The 21265-nt window shown below is 38.2% G+C and overlaps 1 protein-coding gene across 2 annotated transcripts in view; it reads right to left on the bottom strand.

Annotated features, from left to right (window-relative positions):
* The window catches only part of CYTH3 (cytohesin 3), a gene marked incomplete at its 5' end in the record, with an annotated part of 49201 nt that overhangs the window by 12701 nt on the left and 15235 nt on the right, over positions 1 to 21265 (bottom strand). Inside the window, 7 exons of one of the 2 annotated variants that reach the window (XM_082292523.1) lie at positions 203 to 351; positions 1410 to 1522; positions 3540 to 3620; positions 6148 to 6266; positions 10344 to 10410; positions 10832 to 10896; positions 11454 to 11536. In XM_082292523.1, coding sequence (XP_082148649.1) covers positions 203 to 351; positions 1410 to 1522; positions 3540 to 3620; positions 6148 to 6266; positions 10344 to 10410; positions 10832 to 10896; positions 11454 to 11536 — 677 coding nt within the window. Of the gene's footprint in view, positions 1 to 202; positions 352 to 1409; positions 1523 to 3539; positions 3621 to 6147; positions 6267 to 10343; positions 10411 to 10831; positions 10897 to 11453; positions 11571 to 21265 lie in introns of those variants that run through there. The other variant, XM_082292522.1, reaches the window with a different exon arrangement.

The following is a 21265-nucleotide window of genomic DNA, read 5'->3' as shown; positions in this document are numbered from 1 at the left end:
CAAAGGTTGGATATAGGGAGAACAAGCTCAAAGTAGCTGTGAATATCAGAATATGCTTCTTTCAGCTACTCAAATGGTTACACATCCTAGAAAATGTTCCCTTGCCTTCCCTTGACAAATCTGCCTGAGAACTGTTGTACATGCTTTTAAGTCTGCTATTACAAACACAAAGCCAGGCTTTGTCCTACCCAGCCTAACTTACCCTTAGTAATTCCTCTGGAAGGTCTCCACCTTCATTAATTCCACGATTCATGGAGATAAACCTCTCCACTGTGGGTTTATCTCGCACGTTGTGGTTGTGCAGGCTGGTATTCAACATAATGATGGCAAATGAAAGCACGTAACATGTATCTGAAATCAGATTCAAAAAATGGTTTATCTTCCCATGTGCTGTGTGTACAAACGCGTAAAATTAGTATATACCTCATCCTGACTGATAAAGGAACAGTCAAAACATCCTGAATGCTGTACATAAAAGTCTAAAATCTTTCTTTAAGCGGTTGAATTAAGCCCAATTTAAAAAAAAAGTTACAATTCAAATAACAAACAAGTATAAGAAAATTGTATGAGAATAAAAAAAAATTAAACTCTTATGAAATCATTGCTATCACCCTAAATTAACATTTCACTTCAAACACTGAAGTGTTGGGCAAAATGTTCTCTGCACAGATTTTGCCTAAATCATAGTGGTGGATGCTATAATAAACCTGGTCCATCAGCCTCCTCCTACTCAAAGTATTTCCAAAGCTCTCTCCAAAGAGAAAGAATGGTCTCTTCAAAATAATATTTTGATTGCATTTAAAAAGACTGAAAATTACATTGACTCAATTTTATGGCATTCAGCAGGCAGCTAGCACTACTGGATAATATCAGAAGATGACAAAGGAAATCTTATCATGCTTCTTGCCATGGTTATGATTATAGTAAATTCTCCCAGAATTCAAGTACAAGACTCTGTGTAAGAAAAAGCAGGATGAAAACCTGCTACAGAGAGGAAAATTGTGCCTGCATCTTCAGCAGTTTGTTTTCAGTAGCTATTTTCCTCTCTAGCAGCTACAGACCTGCTTTACACCAACCTTTTCCCATCCTATCTAATCCTCAAATTAAGTGATCAAGAGCAAACTATTTGTGTATATAACCAAACAGAACAAAAATGCCAGGGCATTCTGTGTAGTCCTGTGAAGCTTTATAAATGAAAATGCATTCTGACCATAAGTTTGCACCTCCTGGATTAGACAGTGGCATGTTCTCACTTCCCAGGTATTCCTCATTTCACATATTATTTTATCCTCAACTTCCAAACTGGCCATTATCTCCTTGCATCAGATGTATAAGAACATACACATATATATATAAAATTATATTTGGATCATTCAAGTACTTAAGAACTCCTGTTTCCTGTGACTGACCTGTAGACTGGAAGACTCCTGGGTTACAAAGGCAATAGCGTGAAGCAAAAGCTTCCATCATACGGTCAATTTTTTGAGCCTCTCCTGGGAGTCTGAAGCTCCACAGAAACTGCCTACAGAAGGGAAGAATAGTTGTTAGACTCATTCTAATATTTACATAGTAAGTATTTATTACAAATAACCGAAAACAAACGGAAAAAGGAAAAAAAAAATCAGCAGTGCCTATATAGAATGTCCTAGAAATATGTTCTCAATCTCTCAACACACAAGTCAGGAGCTATTATAAAGCAACATGCACAGATGGCTAGCCCAGTAACTCAGCCAGCAACACTGCATGCTATCAGGCAAGATAATATGGCAGTTCATATTCTGAGGCTCTCTCTTTTTTCCAGCCTAGTAAACAATTTTCTGTATGCATCCCATTTTTGCCACGAGAATGCTATGGGGGGAAAAAATGAGTTCAATCCTCCCTGGGTTTCCTGGCTACAGAAAGCAATGAACAGTCAGCTAGACTTTATTCACAATGTAAAAAGACACAATACACAAAATATTTCTGGTGTAAGGAGAGAGAAACAAGGAATACAGAAAAGACTTAACATATTTACTTAAATTCATACAAAACCTTTTAAAAATGGTAACAACAAGAAAACCCCACTGCTTAGAGAGGTGCTGCCTGTCTACTGTAAGCTCACCCTACAAGAATCAGACCTAGGTCGCAAAAAGAGCAACTCATGCCATCATTTCAGTAATTTTGTAACACATGCAGCAGATCTTGCTGCTGCTTAGCACCATGAACTGGAATACAGAGTTGACTTTTGTAACTATTTCTACACAGAGGTACACTGGAATGCATACAGGACAGAAGTCTTCACAAATTTATTTTGGCACATGGTGGCACTAATATGTTCCAATTAATTTCATCATTTATTCTTTTATCTCTTAGCAAAAGAATTATCTGAATTAAACCAGGATCTAAACCAGCAAAGTTACATGCTCTGCCATGCAAAACAAGTTCTCACTATTCCCTGTACACTGGGATGCCATATAACAACCATTTGTTCCTGTCTTCACCAGTTTTCATTTCAGGACATTATATTCAAGTGTCACAGGCCATCTTTAGTTTGTCAGCTCTATATACTGTCTTTACTCACCTCGTGCAAGGTTCCAACCCAGATCACGAATTTTGTAAGCTACCAAAATACAAACATTTAATAGTAGCAGCTGCTGAGGAAGAAAAAAGTCAAGCCTAACATCAAATTGGGTAAAAGAGACAGGAATACGAAGCTTCCCAGACAAGCTTCAGCAGCCACAGAAAAGGCTTCTTTGGCTCAAGCCTCAGGCAGCTCAAGTTATCATCACCACATCATTCAACCATAGCAAAGCTGTTCTGACTCCACATCACAAGGCACTGCACCAGAAACAAAGATCACACGGACACTTCCATTTATCTGGTGTCAGGAGGGAGTCACTCGCGGCAAAAAAAACAGGCAAAACTGTCTAAGCCAACTTAATTTGCTCAATCTGTTACAGATTTTCACCAAGTTGAGAAGGGATCTCACAAGGTCACTGTATGCAAGCATCCCAGATAAATCAAGGGAACTGTTCACATAGCAAGGGGAAAAAATAAACTAAGAAATCATACTTTCTTTCACATGACAAGTGGGAAACTGAGGGAAGCAGAAAGAAATCACTCATTTCGAAGTTTACCTCTCTGTGACTGAACATAATCAGTGACTATTCACCCTGCCCAGAAGGACAAGTTGAGGTGGAAGAAAAGGAGGAAGAAAATTATTTAAGTAAAGAGTTTATTTCTTTTTTAACCTATCTCTGTGCTAAGATAGAAAACAGATCTTCAAATCTCCACATATGGCAGGCACACCAAGGAGTAACAGCTGCTTTAGTTGCATGTATTTGTCTGAAATAATCAGGAGTTTTCACCCCCAAAGGCAGCACACACACAAGCCATCAGAAGGGTTAAACAGAGCTGTCTCTGCTCACTTGCACAGTAATTTGGACAGTTGTGCTGAGCTGTAGAGCAGCTTTTTTACAAATAAATCAACACAGTGACTCATATAAACATGCAATTTGATAAAGGGAGCTCAGGTCAAAAACCAGAAAGAACTTACTCACCTTAAGGCTTGTACAAGATTGAGATCAGCGAACTCATGGAGTTCAACAAAAGCCTGAAGAACTTTAATATTAAATTCATCTCTGTGAAAGACAAAAATTAAATAGATGATTACAATTCTGATCTTTAAAGACTTGATAGATACTTTGATTTGCTTCTGAAAATAAATAAGGAAATAAACAATCATACTGATCAAGTAATCAGAAAATCTACACATTTATTTGAGAGGTATTTTAATATTTAACACTAGTACTTCGCCCATTTTTGCTGGTAGGTTAGCAAAAGCCAGTACATTTGAACTGATTTTAGAACTGCTTATTTAAATGACCTAAAAAATAGCCTTGCCTTCTTTGCTTCATATTTATTATTACTGTGCCTGCCTTGACATAGGAGGATACCTGAGAAATTTATTCAGTACGAAGTCTTTTGCAGAAATTGTCACGAATTCTTAAAACAATGGTTAATGTAAAACTAATTTCCTTAGCCATACAACATGATAAGCAAAGTACCTTTTTTCCACTCTAAGAACAGAAAATATTAAAGCAGTATGTTAATTTATGTACAAAGATAAGAAACAAAAACTTACTGCTTCTATTGAGTCTATCCAAGAAAAAGAACAGCTTTTTAGAAGTGCTGCTTAGCATGTACTCTTACTCCCTTCTCAAAAACTGGTACAACAAAGTTTAGTAAAATCAGAATAGGTTTTGAATGGACTTCCTCTCACCCATCTCTTAGACTGGTATGTAAATCATGAGCCAAATTATGCTTTGTTTAATACAAGGGTGCTTGAATGCAGAAGAAACATTTAAACATTAATGAACACAAAACTATGTGGATGGACAGAACTTGGCCTAAACCATGCCTGAGTTCATGTGCCAGAAGAATAAAGGTTTATAATCCTTAGGGTGTGCTTTAAATACATCACCAAGACAGAATGCTGCGTATCAGCCTCCACCCAAAAACAGAAAGGTGTGCACCCACCAGGAATTAGCTGCTGCTTTGCTGACTAACTGCATAGTCAGACTAACCTGTAACACTCAGGAGGAAATACCTTAAAACCAACTGTTCATTCATTAGCAGATTCCCACATTGTTTACAGAAAAACACACCAGTTCTGTCAGCAAATCCAAGCAATTCTCATCAAATTTAGCAATGCACAATTCAACTGGGCAACTACTTTTCAGTGAAGTGGCATGAGAGTGTAATAAAAGAGCACTTGAGAGGGGTATGTTTTTACTCTAAGCCAATTATTTATTTTGTTTATAGGCATGCAGTACTTGTGCTGGGTACACCTCCGAAGACACAAGCCAAATAACACAAATGCTCCAGGAAGCCACTTAAAAAAAGAAGTGAAGAGTTACCCACATAGAAAGAAATCTTAACTCTTTTTTAGGATGTAATTCATCCCTCATTTATTATTATTTTTGCTGTATTTTTAAGTGTTATCTCATTCCATTTTTACATTCACTTTTTTCAGTTTGCTGAGTGCTGTTACACTATAAAAGTCAGTAATTTAGACTATATCCTTTATGGAACAATGTTACATAAATATTTCATTCTGTTGACTAACCTTGTCTTGTCTTCAGCTATATTTAGCTAGAATACAGAAGTAATTTATGATGGGCCCCTGAGAGGGGGTGGCAAAGAAAGAGAGAATGTCCTCAGACATAATTCTGCTGTATAAAAACTGTTGACATGTCTACATACTCTGCACAGTGACTTCATAACAAAGATCTATTTTCAAAATGCTCATATTACAGTAAAAACTTTCACTGAACCTATGAAAGCCAAGAGGAAACTGCTGAGCAAAAACCACGCCGCTGATGCTGGAACCAGACTGAAGAGTGTCTCAAAAGGGACCTGCCACAACCCATCACCACAGGAGCACATCCTAAATGAGTCACCTCTGAGAGCTCCCTAAGTGGCTCTGGAACATGTGCCAGCACGTCCATACACACACTCCAACCCACTGCACTGCTGCCTCTCTCAGCTGCCTTTTTTAAATCAGCTCCTGGGTTGCACAGCAATGCAAGTCATTTGCATTCTGATTGTGTTTTGCAACAGTGTGCATAAAAATGCACACTGCATGTTTACTGTACCAGGATTGATAAGCACTGGGAGCAGCTGCCCTTGGAGACGCCTTCTTAGCAATGGGACTTCTGCATGCAGGGAAGTGACTACACCAAAACCTGCTTGTAACTACTGTCCCAGGAAGTACCTCTTTTCATAAGTAATTTCTCTACTGTCAATTATTACTGACTGTAAATCACTCCTTCTCTGGACACAGTACTAAGAGTTACCAGTAGTGTTGCAACACAACTCTCAAACATTCTAAAAGCTCACGGTATTAAATACTGCACTACAGACAAATGTTTTGGTTTACTCCAAATAGTAAGTTACAGTTAATTAAATATCATTCCACAATGTACCCATTTAAAAATTAACAACCTAACAGACAGAAAACCTATCACAATACTGTAGCAGTTTTACATCCCCACTGTAGCTCTTCCAGTACTCAAGCAGTTCTTTCATGCAGCCTGTGAAAGGTACCCAAAACCTGTACATGTGCTTTGTGAGCTCAAGAGCAAAGTTCCAATAGTTCTACTTTACCTTTCACCGAGGTAATCTCCAATTACCGTTTTATTTAATCCTTCTCCTTTATAAAGGAACTGTGCAATGTCTTCTGCAGTGTTGTGCAGGAGGTCATTTTCTATCAGAAACTGTATTCCCTAGGAAGAGCAATTCCAGAGGAAAAGGAATGTTATGTCTTCTTCCACAAGCATTTATGTAAATATCACTCATAACATTTGGTATTAATATACTGACACATATACATAGCTGAGACATATACATAGCACATTAAGAACTACATTAACTGACAGATTTTTATTTCTTTTAATAAAATGGTAAACAAATGCTTTTCTGTTAGACGAGCAATATTTAGTCCTGGTTTTAAGATGAAAATGAGAACACATTTTTAAGGCTAGAAGTACTAGGTGGCAGTTTGAATCCCTAAACCACAGAGAGATCAAATATTAATTGAATAACGATCGCATGTTGCTCTTTGGAGCTAATGTGTGAGCTGGCCTGTTCCCAACATTGCATAAATGTCTGCAGAGCTGTAATCTGCAAAATCATATAATGAAGAGGTACGTAGAAACAGCTTAATTACCACCATGACACAAAATAAAGCATCTGGTATAATCTACAAACTGCAACCCAATACATCAAGCCACTACTTGCAGAAGGAAGTCACAGCTGAAGATACTGAAACCGGTTTAAAAGAGTTTATGCTGACACTGGGATTATCAGTGAATTCTGGTTGTGCTGGAACTAAACTATTCACAAAGGACTGGAGCTACACTAGTCACAAAGGGCTGCTCAGTCAGGCTGCTACCAAAGGCAGGTGGAGAGTCTTACCCTGTCCCTCAGAGGGTACATGATCAAGCCCCAGGACTCCTACTCCTCCACAAATTACTGCCCTACAACTGGCACACTCTAGGGAAGCCCAGAGACCTCTCTGCAAAGCGGCAAAGAAAGGAGACTAAGAGTTACACAGAGATTATGGAAAGGATGGAAGGGACGTTGTTCTGACACTGAGCAGGTCATGCAGAGATAACCATCCTCTTTACAGCCCACAGATCCCAACACAGATGTTGCTACTCCTGATGATTTCTTCAAACTGCAACAACATGCTGGTGAAAAGCAGAAATGGAGACTCTAAGTAACCTTAATGTCTTGGATTCCAAATAAGTACCGAAGAGGTTAATAAATTATTACTAATATGCTCTACTAGAATATTTCAGAATTTCAGAAATACTAATTTTTCAATTTCTGCAAGTGGAGTATTATTTACTTCATTTCAACTGAAAAAATTGCATTATTTTTTTGATATAGCATAGATAGCCCTCTAGTAACATTCAAAAAAGTTACTATCCTTCTGTTTGGTTAATTCTAGTTTTTAATAATGAAATGGTTGCCCGTCTGAGAAAAAAAAAGTCAGTTTTCTGACTAATTTAACAAAGAAAGTGAACTGTGATGTTATAAAGCTTGAAGCTTTCTTTAGAAAGTCTGGAATGCCATTCTCTCAAAACAATTTTGTCATCATCTGAAAACTTTAGATGCCAGGCTGGTACTCTGACAACTTAATATTTTCGTAAGTAACTTCATAACAGATATGATTTCTTTACAAAAAATATATCCATTATATCTTGAACCAGAAATTGCTGAGCTTTCCTCAAAACTGATCCCTTCAAAGCTTATTTGTACAACATTTGACTACAAAACATAATGCTTTTTCCCATACCAAGTTATCCAAAAAGCTCTCATCTCTGACAATAGAATCTTTCCTCTGATATCACAAACAGCAGATTCCCTTGTTCAACACCTGGACCATATTATTCATGCTTAGTATAAATAGACTGATCTGAATAGGTGTTTTGAAGTTGTGCAAGTTACTGATAATGGACTTGACTAGAAGTATGGAAAACAAATTTCTGTGCACAGAAGCAGACACTTCACCATACTGCAAAAATCAATTTAATTTTCCTTTTCCTGGATATTTTAAAAATTATTACTAAGATGTTAAAGAACCAGAAGTCAAACAGACAGGAAAAGGAATTTGTCTGGGACAACAACTTCAGCATCTGGAATAAATGGCAAAATAGGCCAAGCAAACCCCCACCACCTCCTACACTATCTTTTGTCTTGATGCAAATTTTCTTTCTGTAGACTGACAGGAGACAGATGACAGCTGCACTAGTTTAACTTCCCCACACAAAACTCATGGCTACAGACATATTTAATATTCCCTACAAATATTGCACGGATTTTTTTTAAATCACTGCAGCAAAATCTGCTTTGAATTTCATCGCTTTTACAGTAGTTCAATTACAAATTTTGCAGTTATTTAAACCCTGTATTTGTCACAGTGAATTCGTTTCCTGGGCCCAACACAGGCAGTACCAACTTCAGCACTGCACAATTTCAAGCACCACTTTGTCTGTGCACAGGGATTCTTGAAGTGTTTTACAAACTTTTACCATTAGCCCTTCCCACATGAGCTCACCAAATCCAAACCCCCAGGTACCCTCTATGACATCATGGAAGTACATAAAACACACCTATTTTCAGAGGGAGCAAGGCAGAATTGCTCTACACACACACTAGAATGTGTAAAGATCTTCAAATACAATGATAAAAGAAAATTACCTCACTGTGTTGTTTTCCATACAAAAACATGAGACCTCTGTTACCTGGTTTAAAGGAGGAAACTTGGTAGATTCAACCCAAGTATTACTACCCCAGTTCTTTGGCATTCCTAAATCCAGATACCATCTTCCCTCCTGTTTATGAATGAAAAAAACCTTTTCCCAATGAACCCAAGGTAGCTTTTCCCAGCAGCAGAAGGATGTATACTTGAGCTGTCTGTAACTTAATGTAGCAGCTGCAAACAACACCATGACCCAGCTTTAGAGCAGACAGCTACTGCAGCCACCACTGATCACAGGCACTATTAAGAAATTACTACTCTAAGACTGTTTACCACATTTAAATTATGTTGCAGTAGCAAAATGGCCATAGCATCTATTTATAGAAATAATTTCATCCAGGAAGAACCATAATAAAAAATAGTTAATGCTGGAATGAAAGCATCTGACAACATCCTGTGACTTTGCCACAAACTTCTAGGACTTGAAAGAGCTGGAGGACAACAGGAAAGTACCAGGATATTTGGGGGTTTGGCCCTCAGCAGAAGTTAGGCAGCCACCAAAACGGAAAATAAAAGACATGGCCAGCAGTTTAGAAAGGGTTCTTGTACTTGAGAATTTCTGGCAAACTGAAACAGTCTGAAGAACAGAAGCCATCACTGTACTTGGAACATTTCAGAAAAGACACCAAAATGTAAATTAATTCAATACAATTGGAAAGAAAACATGTCAAGAACACAGAAAAACAAATGCTAAATGATTTCCAAAAAGACCCTAAAGAATACTCTTCACTATTTCAAAATCTCAATTACAAACAATAGAAGACAGTAAAACAAAGGAAGGAAGATGAAAAATGAAAAGCAAAGGCTAAAGGTCAAATATGTCGAAGAAGCTCTTTTATTGTAGGGGATGTCTGTAAGAGAATGTGCAGGTCCCTGAATTTTCCAGAAAATTATCAACTATTTAAGAAACAGAGAGGCACTCCAGAAAGAAGAACTGCATTACTTCTTGGCTAAATGCAGAGCAGATTTCTTGAAACTAGTAACCAAGTTTGTACAAGTCAGATGGGTCCACATCTATATGTACATACATATACACACATGCAGATGTTCACACGTGCCTTTTCCACAAACAGACTTTAGATATCCAAATACAAAAGTCTACATGAGAACAAATTAAAAGACATGGTAAAGGCATTTTGAAAGATAAAAATAGGAGAGCATTAAAGAATAAAAAGTATGGCCTCACTAATAACCACACATCAAAAATTTTTTTTAATTATATTTGACATATCAGCATAGAACACCTCTGTCAGGTACAAAGCAAGCAAGTCAATCAATATCTGGCATATTTGATTGTTGATAAGTAACCTCCATTATCAAAGATTTGCTTAAGTGAAAGAAGCACACAACTGGCACATGACCTGATCACTGCTTCCAATTTAACCCTCTGCTCCGTGTGTTACAGGACATGCAGTAAGGCCTGTGACCTTACATTATCAGAAATGTTTCTTAAGAAAAACATGAAAGTATTTGTCACAGATCGTACTACAAGCAGAAACTTGATTTCAGACAAGTAGAAAAAAAATTTCTCTACCTTCTTAGGGTCCATGTTGAATTTCTTCCTTCCCATGGCTATTTGCTTATTTCTTTGTGTAGTTTTGCTACATATGGAGACAAAGAAGAAAGGAGCACTTACCAGCTGCTCTTTTACAAAAACAACAACTTCTGGATGAGCTTTTAATTTGTATTTTGGCTACTTTGAATGTTCCATTACAAAACCAAGACATCCACTTTTTATAACGGAGAAAATTATGATACTATTTTCAAATCCCTTAAGCGACTGCAGCTTCAGAGACCCATATCCTTATCAACTGGACAGTAAAATATTACACACTATCCAACATATTCTCTAGCCAAACAAATGACACACCTGCATGGGATAAAGTCAGGCTTTAGAGACTTTATAACAGACTAAATAAAGGTGGAGCCATTGTTTGTTTAGCATGGAAAAGGTATTTTCACTTGCTGTTCCTGGAAGACCAAGGTCTTACTGAATCATGTTCATATGTTGGCATTACTTACCTTTCTTCTACACTAGTCAGATTATCAATTTCAGTCATAACCTCAGCAATTTCAAATTTTAATCTCTGTCAAAAGAAGGAAGGACAATACATTAACCTACACTAGAACTCCTTTTGAAATCATCTATCATATAATAATATGGTAATTAGGTTCTATTTTCTAATATTTGTTATTTACCAGAAGAAGAGTGAACAATCTTAGGGCTTCCTTAGATATTTAAAGATTTTACCACAACTGAATGACTGTTAAACACATGAACCTGCACTCCCAGTGAGTGCTTGGGTCAGAGCATGAAGACCAAGCTTCCTTTATCAATTAAGATTTCTTTATCCACATTTCTCACTCGCTCCTATCCTGGATGCAAACCTGCTGTTTAATGAGCTTTTGATTATACAAATCAAATGTGGACATCTGCACATATTGCATTACAAAAAATTCAGAAGTTAATATTTTTAAAAGCACACATATGATACATAAATCCTGTTCATAATTAGGAGTATTTAGCTTAAGTCATTTATATGCTTTTAAAACCATTACCTGAAATTCATACCTAGGTCTGCAGCTTACTGTAACTTAATCTACTGAAGCAGTTTTCTAAGGATCTTTCCAGTAAATCAATTACCTCAATATCATCAATCAGTTCTTTTTTCCTACGACGAATATTTAGAAGCTCTTCTCTTTCTTCCATGGAGAGGTCATCAGGCACTGGAACAGAGCAAAACGTACAATTCTTTAGCATTTGCAAACATACCTCATCATCACAGAAAACTTAATAAACTGATTAGGAAAAATAAGCTTACATGAAATATCAGGACATTTCTTTTACGTCATTTTCAGGAAAAAAAAAAACCAAACAAATCAAAACAACACAAATGAAACCTAAATCTAATCTATTTGTAATCTGCTTTATAAAAATCCTAAGTAAGGTAATTGAATGAATGACTATGAACAGAATCTATCTTTCAAAAGAAAAACAGACAATGAAAGGAATCTTGTTATCACACAATGTGGCAAAATTTGGCTCTACAGCTTAATTGCTGAACTCAAGTCTGGTATAATTCCTATTATATCAGTAACATACTAAAGTTCTTCATGTAAATTAATTATGATTCAGAAGATATGACTGTCTTCCAGAGAAAAAAGCCAAAGAATAGCCAGTGATGTGTATCTTGGTGCTTGACTTCAGACATCACTTATCCCAGCAGTGCCCTTCATTTGGTTGCTTTGGAGAGGTGCAGGCAGGTCCAACCCAACAAACACCTGCAACACCAAGTACCTCCCCACAGTAGGATACACCAATACAGCAGCAGAATCAGTTGTCTAACACAAATATGGGCTTGGCATAACATCATTTAGGTGAGTCTGTAGTATTTAAGTCAATTTTAGGTCTCTCCTTGGCCATGCTAAATCAAATATATGACCCTGCTCATAAAAATCAGTTGCTACTGAGGATGCAAGCGTGTGTGTGCGTGTCACTCACCCTACCCTTACCCTGTCTCTCTGTCTGACAACCAGCAACCATCAAAGATTATTTGCACAAAACCTTTGCTTTTCTTGATGCTGCCCAGCAAGAAGCTTCTTTGGACAGCAATTACTTCTGCTCATTTGTACAGCACTAGACACCAACCACAAATATTCACCTCCTGTGCAATGATCCTATAATAACAGTTCTAATGCTACCCACTTTCTTGGAAATAGCTCCTTAATTACAGAACAGCTTTTCCTTCCAGCTCAGTAAAATGGAACAACAAAAATAATTAATAAGAAATGTAAGAGCAACACACAACAAATATAGTCATTTGGGATGGCCAAGGCCACTACTTTATGTCCTATACACATATAACAGACTGTAGCAAGAGGATTACAAAAAAAAAAAAGTTCAGCTTGAGAGGAGAGTTTTAAACACACATTTGGAACAGAGCTTCTGTTCAAATCCTAATAATGAAATATATTGATTATTTCAATGTCCAGTGGTTAAGCTCCTTTCCTTTTAGGATCCTAATCATAACAAAATCCAAATGGCGACAGACCTTGTTAGACATGAAGTAATTACAGCAAATTATTTCATTTAACTACTCCAGATACAAACATGATTAAATTACTTTCAGTATAGGAAATGACAGTCTTCTGTTGAACAAATACCAGACTTCAATATGTTTACCTGGTTTTATTCTCTTCATCTCGTCAGAAAGACACCCACTCCTAAAAATTTCTTGCATGCGATAGTGGTAGGAGTCTTTTCACACCAAACCTTATAAATACACATGCCTACACCACATCTTTGCCTTACCAAGGAGAATTAATGACTATACATACACCTAAACCAAGGAGATCCTAAACCAAGGAGAATTAATGACTATACATACACTATGTACATACACCACAAATATTCCAACTAGTTAAGTGACAACTGACAAGAAAAAAATTAATATCGCTACCCAGTGCCGATTATAAAAAAGGCAAACCATATATAATCACTCTCTCAGCTAGGAAGCACATTCTGATAGCCTTAAAGCATTTCTGCAGTACTGTAGATGAAATTACACTGCAGTTTTACAGTAGCAGTATCAGTATGAGATGCTAAGTTTTTAACTCTTTGCTGCAGCAAGATTTTTTGGTAAATCTCACCTTTGCTGGCAACTGGAAATACTAATCAAACAGAAAATCATCTCTAAGCATTAAATATTCAGAATTCATAGACGGTGTTGCTTTTTCTTCAAGCTGAGTTACAAAACCTCTGGGTTAGCTGCTACCACAAGCCCTTCCCAAATCTGCACACCAGTGAGCAGTACTGCAGTTTCTTCTCACTTACTCTACCACGCAGTGAAGGCTCCTTGGGACACGTTTGGAATATCTGGAACAAGTGAAATTGCTTTCTTGGAATCAACATGAATTGTAACAGTTTTCTATGCATGAGCAACCCACAAAAAAGAGAAATCAAACACCTCAGTGTTTTCCTGCAGCACCCAAATACTGTCTGCTGTGTTTTCCTCTCCTCTGATCACAGCCACAGTAGAGACAAGCCTCACAGTATAATTAATGATGCTGTTAGACAGAAAGGAAAAAAGCTAAATGGAGTCAGACTACGTTTTGCATTAGGCAATAGCATCAAGTATTTATCTGCCAGATACAAGACAAGCAGTCTGCTGGAAAACAAGATTCTGTACTTGGAGAGCACTTAGAGAGAACTGGACATTAATGCAACATCTTCAAATAACAGTATTTAAATACCAGAGCCAAAATATTTCAGTATCTTTTGAGAAGAATAGAAGAGTCAGGATATAACTGAGTGGGAGCTACAGCACTGCTCAACCTCTAGAAACTCTTGGTATAGACAGTATTTTCCTTCCCCTCACACTACCAGCACGAGAAGGGATGATTGACTCTCCAGGATCACTCCCAAGTGCACTGTCCTGTAGTCACATGAACTGGCCTCTGTGGGATACTGAAGATGTTTGCCTTATTATCATCCTTCTACTGGTTGTCCATCACTGCCTCCCTTCTCCACTGCTGCTGTTTATGCTGTAGAAAACTTATCGGGGGAAAATGAATGCACCAAAAGAAAGCTTCTGAAGAGCCCTCATGTGGTATTACAGCCCGGAAGGTGTCTGCTCCAGGAGGCCGCGTGACTTTATGTCTGCTGTCCCTGCTATTTTAACTCTGTGTCTTAAAACAAAGGCTAACAGTATTTCTGTATTTCAATTAAGGCTTTTGAAATATTAACATAGGAGGGTAACACACAATGGTGCATTAAAACATCTTTACAGTCCTAAGCAAACACTGCAGGTACATGGTAAGAGATGATCGGCTCTGGCAAGGCCCCTCCCAAGGCCACCCTTTTGCCTCCAGCAGCAAGAGCACTTCTTTTTCAACCTTGTGTTCACATAATTCTCCACACAGAACAACTCATGGAGCACATATCATGTATTTGTTCTGTAAAACAAATTTTCTAGCTGTCCTGAGTCACTTGTGAGGTTTTTTGTCTTTCACCAATCTAAACACAAAGTAGATAGGATGGGGGGAGTTAGCATGAACATTTAAATACTAAAAAAGAACAAAAGCATTTCAGTACTGTGAACAAGCTACAGCTGCAGCATGCTTTCATGCTATCTTCTAACCTTTAAATAAAGACAGTTCTAATGTTAGTCATTTCTGTGAAAACCTTTTCACTTACAGGGAGAGCATTTCCTTTTTCTAGAACTTCAGAGCTTCAGGTACTACTAAATAGAAAGTCAATATACTACTGATACTTTATTTATGAGGAACAAAGTTGTTGAAAATACAAATTATATTCTTGGCCAAACAGAAAGAAACAAACACACAACACCATATATGTTGCAATACTACTCCTCCTACCAACAGAAAAAAATTAAAAAATATTTAATATATTCCAACTTGGACTATAGAGTTCAAGTCCTGTAACTGAACTAAATCTACTTAAATTAATATCCTGTAAACCAACACTTATTGGAACACACTTTTAATACAGTTCTGTTTACTATACCATGTTAGGAGAAAAAAATGAACTGCACCTCACCACAGAAATCAGTGTACTGTGCATCAGTTGTGATGCCACTTGGTTAAATAACTGTCCATTATGGACAGCCCAAGTACAATATCCAAAGAGGAGCATTATCCCACAACTCCCCATATGAAGCATTTTTGAGCTATCAAGTACCAAAAAATCCAAAAACTTCTAGAGACTGAGAAAGAACTGCAACAGATTAGCTTGCAAAGAAAGTTCCCACAGGTTAGTGAAATAGGAGCAAATCCCGTAATAGGAAACAGAAATCTAGTGCTTTCCAAGTCCATAACTATGATACCTTCATCTTTTTCAATAGCAAAATGTAAATCTCTTCCAGCTCTCCAATGGTATCATAAGAAGCAAAACTCCTGTGTTTAACTTCACTTATTAGCCTTCCGATTGCCAGTCACCAGCCAAAGGCTAAACTCTGACTTCAGAGTTCGTCTCTCAAGAGGACACAGTAAAATATCCACAACCAACAGAAAGCAAACATCTTAACAATATCTAACACAGACAAAACACTAATTCTGTAACCCCACTTACAAAGCAATAAAACACCCAGACTCTCATTGCTCAGCTAAGTTCTTGGTTTCATAAACATTTTCCTTCTTCTGTGTCAGTCTCAAATTAGTGGTCTTCAGTATTTGCATTCCAAGCAAAGAACAATTAGATGGAATTTAATTTTGGTACAGTTGAAACATCTTGCAAGTGTAAAGATATTTACACAATGCAAGGCTTAAAACTAAACAAACCTTTCTCAGCCATATACAAAATGGGTAGACATGTTTCTTCTGGCCTTTAAAATAATATACATTCACCCCTGAGAACAAATCTGATTGTTTCAGGACATTTGCCTCAACGGATATTCTCAGGCTGTTCTCTCTTCCTTTCCCCCTACATGCTTCCTTTTTTAAAAACTTGATTACAGGAACATTTTCCAGACAAGATGTATAAACAGTGCTCCAACTACTTGTGGCTATTAAAAATTCCATACAAGTTTTCGTAGGAGGACATCCTTCTGAATAGATTCACTTCATAGTGCAGAAACAAACTATCTACATTAAATTCAATCAGCAAAACCAGCTGGATTTAGCTGCTTCCTTAACTACCTTACTATGTGAATCTGCTTTTTAGTCACTGCTGAGCGTGTTCCAGCATAGGAGCAATGACACTTGCATTAAGAGGGGAAATAATCCTGTACACAATATCCTTTCACACACACACAAAAAAAAAAAAAAAAAAAAAAAAAAAATCACCAGTTGGTGGTATGAGGAATCTAGGACAGAATCCATGGCTTGCAGAGTTATTCTGAGTTTTCAATCACAAGGGATTCTGTGGCCAGAAATCACATTAGTGGCCAAACCCAAAAGAGAACCTCCAACGCACATCCATCACTCCCATTGTTTAGCAGCTGGAAATCACACCATTACAAGACGTTCCTGAAAACATTTTTTTTTCTATAAGATAAGGACATACTTTGCAGGAAAGTTACAATTAAGATATTATAATTTTGTGCTTCTAATAATAGGAGGAGTGGAACCCCAAAAATATTAATGCCATTACCACATAAAAATACATTTTCAGGAATTTAGAGGAAATAGTTTCTCTCTGACCTGCTACACCTTCATGATTTTTTTCCTTTTATTTCCACTGCAAAGCAGGTTTATTATATCAGCAATACACATTTGTGTAGGGTTTGGGTTTTTTTAAACAGACAAAAGCATAAAAAATTGGAAATATGAAATACATTTTTTATTCTTTATAGAAAAGGTCCAGCAGGGTGACTGCAGCATCAAGCGTGAAATCATCTCTTGTAAAAAAACAAACAGTATTTCTTATAATCCATAAGGATTACTTCAAATAAGGCAAGATTATGTTTTTGTTCCAGTCAGAAATAAGTCTGTTACATAATTTGTTAATGCGTTAGCATCTCTAGTCAAGCAGAAAGTAGGCAGTTGCAAAATCGTGCAAAATCAGGGTCCAGATAACACTGATTTGGAGGGAAGGAAAATTTTACCTGCCTCCCAAAAACCATCTGATTTCAGATGTCACAGCTGCCATGCCCTGCCATGGTACCTGCAAATGTTTCTGTCTGTAGAGTACAAAAGGAAGAGGAGTCAGCAGCAGATGTGTCTTTACAAACTGTGTGTGCAGGGAGCACCAACAGCTGTGCAGGGCAGCAGGGAGTATAAAGGCTTCCCCGAGCTCTCGCATGAGCTGCTAATCCTGCCTGGGAGCGATGAGCTGCCCTTCTCAACGGCACCAAAGCACAAAGAGGTGCTTTACAGCAGCCTCAGATCTTCACCTTCCTACATAGATACACACACAGAAACTGGAGAGGAACCTCCCTGCGTTTCAGCTCCTAACCAGGCCTCTGACACACACACTGCCATTAGATAGCAGGGTGTGTTTAACTTAATGTGTATTTCTTTTTTACTGTCCATGCTCTTATTTTCATGAGCAGGCAGCACTGAAGGTCGCATTTACATTATATTTACCTGCTTTAATTCAACAGTGTGTCTTATTTCAACGTTTTTATGTATTTCCATTAGGAAACCAAGTGTTTTGCAACAATTAAATAAACGAGCCACTTTCAATCAAATAACGGAGCATCACCTTGGGAGAAAGAAGAAAGGTGTGAGGAAGATTTCACAGGTAATGAGTTGGTACCTGCTCCTGTATGGTCCTGCATTGCTTTGCCACTTGATGCCTGGACCCTGTTTTTTCTGGGTTTGTTTTTTTTTCCCAGTTTAGCAGGACAAATGCACCAAGGGACCACAGAATTGCCCATGACAACAAAACAGGCACAGCAGAAACCCCTGGCAGCACAAACGTACAGGAGACGGCAACCCCCTTGAGGTTAGCCAGCCCTAAAACCAGCTTAGCTCAGGCCCAAAACCCCACCCTTACAGACTGTATTCTCAAAATACTAAAAGTAGTTCAACCTGATATTAATAATAGATAAGCATGGATTTCCTTTCAGAAGCATTTTTCTTTTGAAGTCACCCTACTCTTGCTTCAAGATCAGAAGATGCTTCTAGGCCAACTTTTCTTTCTAAAATATGTAAATACAAATTACTGAATATGAAAAGAAAGCTGAGTTTCACTTAACATTCTAAGTCTCTTACCCAAATACATTAATACTTGCATTAATAATACAAAGTGTTAAAATATGCATATCCATGCATATTTGAGAAGTGCAGAAAAATTTTATGCCAGCTAATGTGGAAATTTAAAAGGGAGACGTTTGCCACACTGTAGTGGTATGTGTTTCAGAGAGGGCTATGAACAGATTAGCACAGATACAGGAAATACTATCCAGTATAACAAGTGCCTTCATCAGCATCAGTTACCAATTACTATTCAGGAATTCTGGTGAATCACCATTCTGATTTCAGTGTTACAGCTACACACTGTCACATCTTAACATCACAGTCTTCTTCCAACATGGAAAACAGTAACATCGAAGTAATGTTGGACTAATGCAATGCTGTCCAGTGCCAAGCACTGTAAGCAAAAAATGCACAGTCTTGTATTGTCCTGCTGGCTTAGGGATAGTGGGGCATTTACATTGCCTTAAATTTTTCTTACTCTGCTTTCAGCTTTTTAAGAAAACTATTGCATCTGATTTCTTTTCTGCACAGCAAATAATGAGGAAGGGTGATCAGAATCAGCTTTGTGTAGTAATACCACCACTATAAATACAGATATCACTCTTCCAAAAGAAAGTGGCCTCAAGCCTTTTCTTTACACTGCATCAAACCAACAAAATACCATTAAACAGAAACAAATTATTATTTTCCCCTCCTCATTATGTATGCTGCAGGGCAGACTCTCACAGATAAATAATTTTGGGAAAGCTCAGTAATAATTTTCTCTCTGTGGAGCACTTGTACGTGCAAAACTGGAGAAACAAATGGGGAATTTATGTAGTGCCATAGCTGAAATCAAACTAATTTTTTCTGATGTTTCCATTTGAAAGCCTTTGCTTAGAGTACATTATATTATAGTATGCATGAACACAAATTTAGTCTTTACACAGCTGAAGTCTGCAAATTCTGAATTTCTTTTGTACACTTTCATGGCAAGATCCAGGTCACAAAAATTTTTAGCACCCCCTGAGCAAAAGAATGATCCTGCAATAACACCAGGGGAGACCATGGGTAACAGCTGATAGCACACTATGTATCCACTTGCAATGCAGAACAACAGCCACTTTTCAAGTGGGAGTCTTGGGAAGGAAATCAGGGCTCCCCCTCAACACTATCTAGGAGGTGAAAGGAACAGATCACCATGCCAACTATGCACAGCAGAGCTAAGCGGCACATTAGAGATATCATGTCTTTAACTGAAACCCTTCATTCACAACAGAGCAAAGAAAGGGCAGCAAAAGAGCAGTGGATTTTGCTTGCCTGCAGCAAAAAGAGAAAATTCTGAAATGAAAATGTGTAGATGCAATAGCTTTCCACAAGTAAGATCTTTTAAGCCACACAATAGAAGCAGGATGTACCTTCTAACTTGGGGCATTTATGATTGTGCCCAATATAACTGTAGCGTATTACTAGACAGAATTATACAAAGAACTGGATGGACAGGGACTGGATGGTCCCATGAGTATGACAGCACAGTTTGCTTCTGATTGAGCCAAGTATACAGGCAACACTGACAGGAATCAAAAGACACTATAGCTTTAAACAACTCTTCAGATGACCAGCACAGGAGAGTGACCTGCTCAGACTGCTGATGGAAAACAGGTGGAACAAGTGGGAGCCCATACAGACTGAGAAGATGGATTGCCTGAAGTACTGCAGCCACTGCTCAGGATTCAGTTCTGTGTCCACTTCAGCAGATTTGGGATGACTCTCAGCAACTCTGTAGAGTGTGAGGCAAAGCTTAAACTACTGACAGGGGAGCAAATACCTCTCTTGTCAACTTCTTTTCCCTGGCAGTCAGGACAAGACTCTTTCTCCCAACCATTCCAAGGATGGTTTGTGGATGAAAAGGAAAGCGGGGACACTCCATCTCCCACTGGTACGCAACTCCCAGCAGTCCCTGTGAACAACTGGACTAACCACACATGTCCTGCTGCCAATCTAGATTTTTTTTCAGCTCCAGGATCAGCTCCAAGATCCAGCTTCAGACCAAGGATGGGACAACTCCTTCTGAAAGCAGAGATCATTTCATCACACCTTGCATGAGGAAGAGGAAAACAAAACCACTGATTCCTTCAGGTTTTGAAATGGTATGAGAAGGAAAAAAAGAGTAAAACTGCAGCAACGTGTTTCAGCTTTACCCTCACAGAAGGGCTGTGTCTCCTCAGTCACCCCGCGTTACTGGCAAGAGGAAATGGTTGGCTGGCAGGCACCTACATTTTTTCCTAGGATAGACCTTGGAAAATAGACTTGAAAAGCAAACACACCAGAGTAGTAGCAGACATTCCTGTCAGATCCATTTCGAGTAGCAGCGCGGAAAATTGACAGGAATGTCGCTGAGCAGCTGCAGGGGGGTCCTGGAGCCCAGACTGTGTGGTCAGCGGCCAGCAATACCCCCAAATCCTTCTCAATATTCAGGCACAGCTCCTCAGACCTACCATGTTCCCAGCAAAACAGTTGGGGCTCAGACAGGCTTTCCATCACAAATTTCCAGTAACATCTACTCTTGGCAATAAGGGATCTGCTCACAGCACTGCGCTCATTAGTGAGGAGCATTAGCTGTTACTTAGGACTGCCGGCTGTTTCTAAAGCACACAATCCAATTTTCAGAAAAAGCAAGGCAAAGTTCATTTTTCCCCTTCCCCCATCCCTGCCTGACACAGCTCTGGAGTTAGATTTCAGAACAGTATTTATTGCAGAAGCTTTCTATTTATTCATTTTCCAAGATCGGTTGCACACTGAAGGAGTTGGAGCAAC

Source organism: Coloeus monedula (assembly GCF_965178545.1).
Source record: "Coloeus monedula genome assembly, chromosome: 16".
In the NCBI taxonomy this organism is placed as follows: Eukaryota; Metazoa; Chordata; class Aves; order Passeriformes; family Corvidae; genus Coloeus; species Coloeus monedula.
The sequence above is the reverse complement of the archived record's forward strand: the minus strand, read 5'-3'. Positions and strand labels throughout refer to the sequence as shown.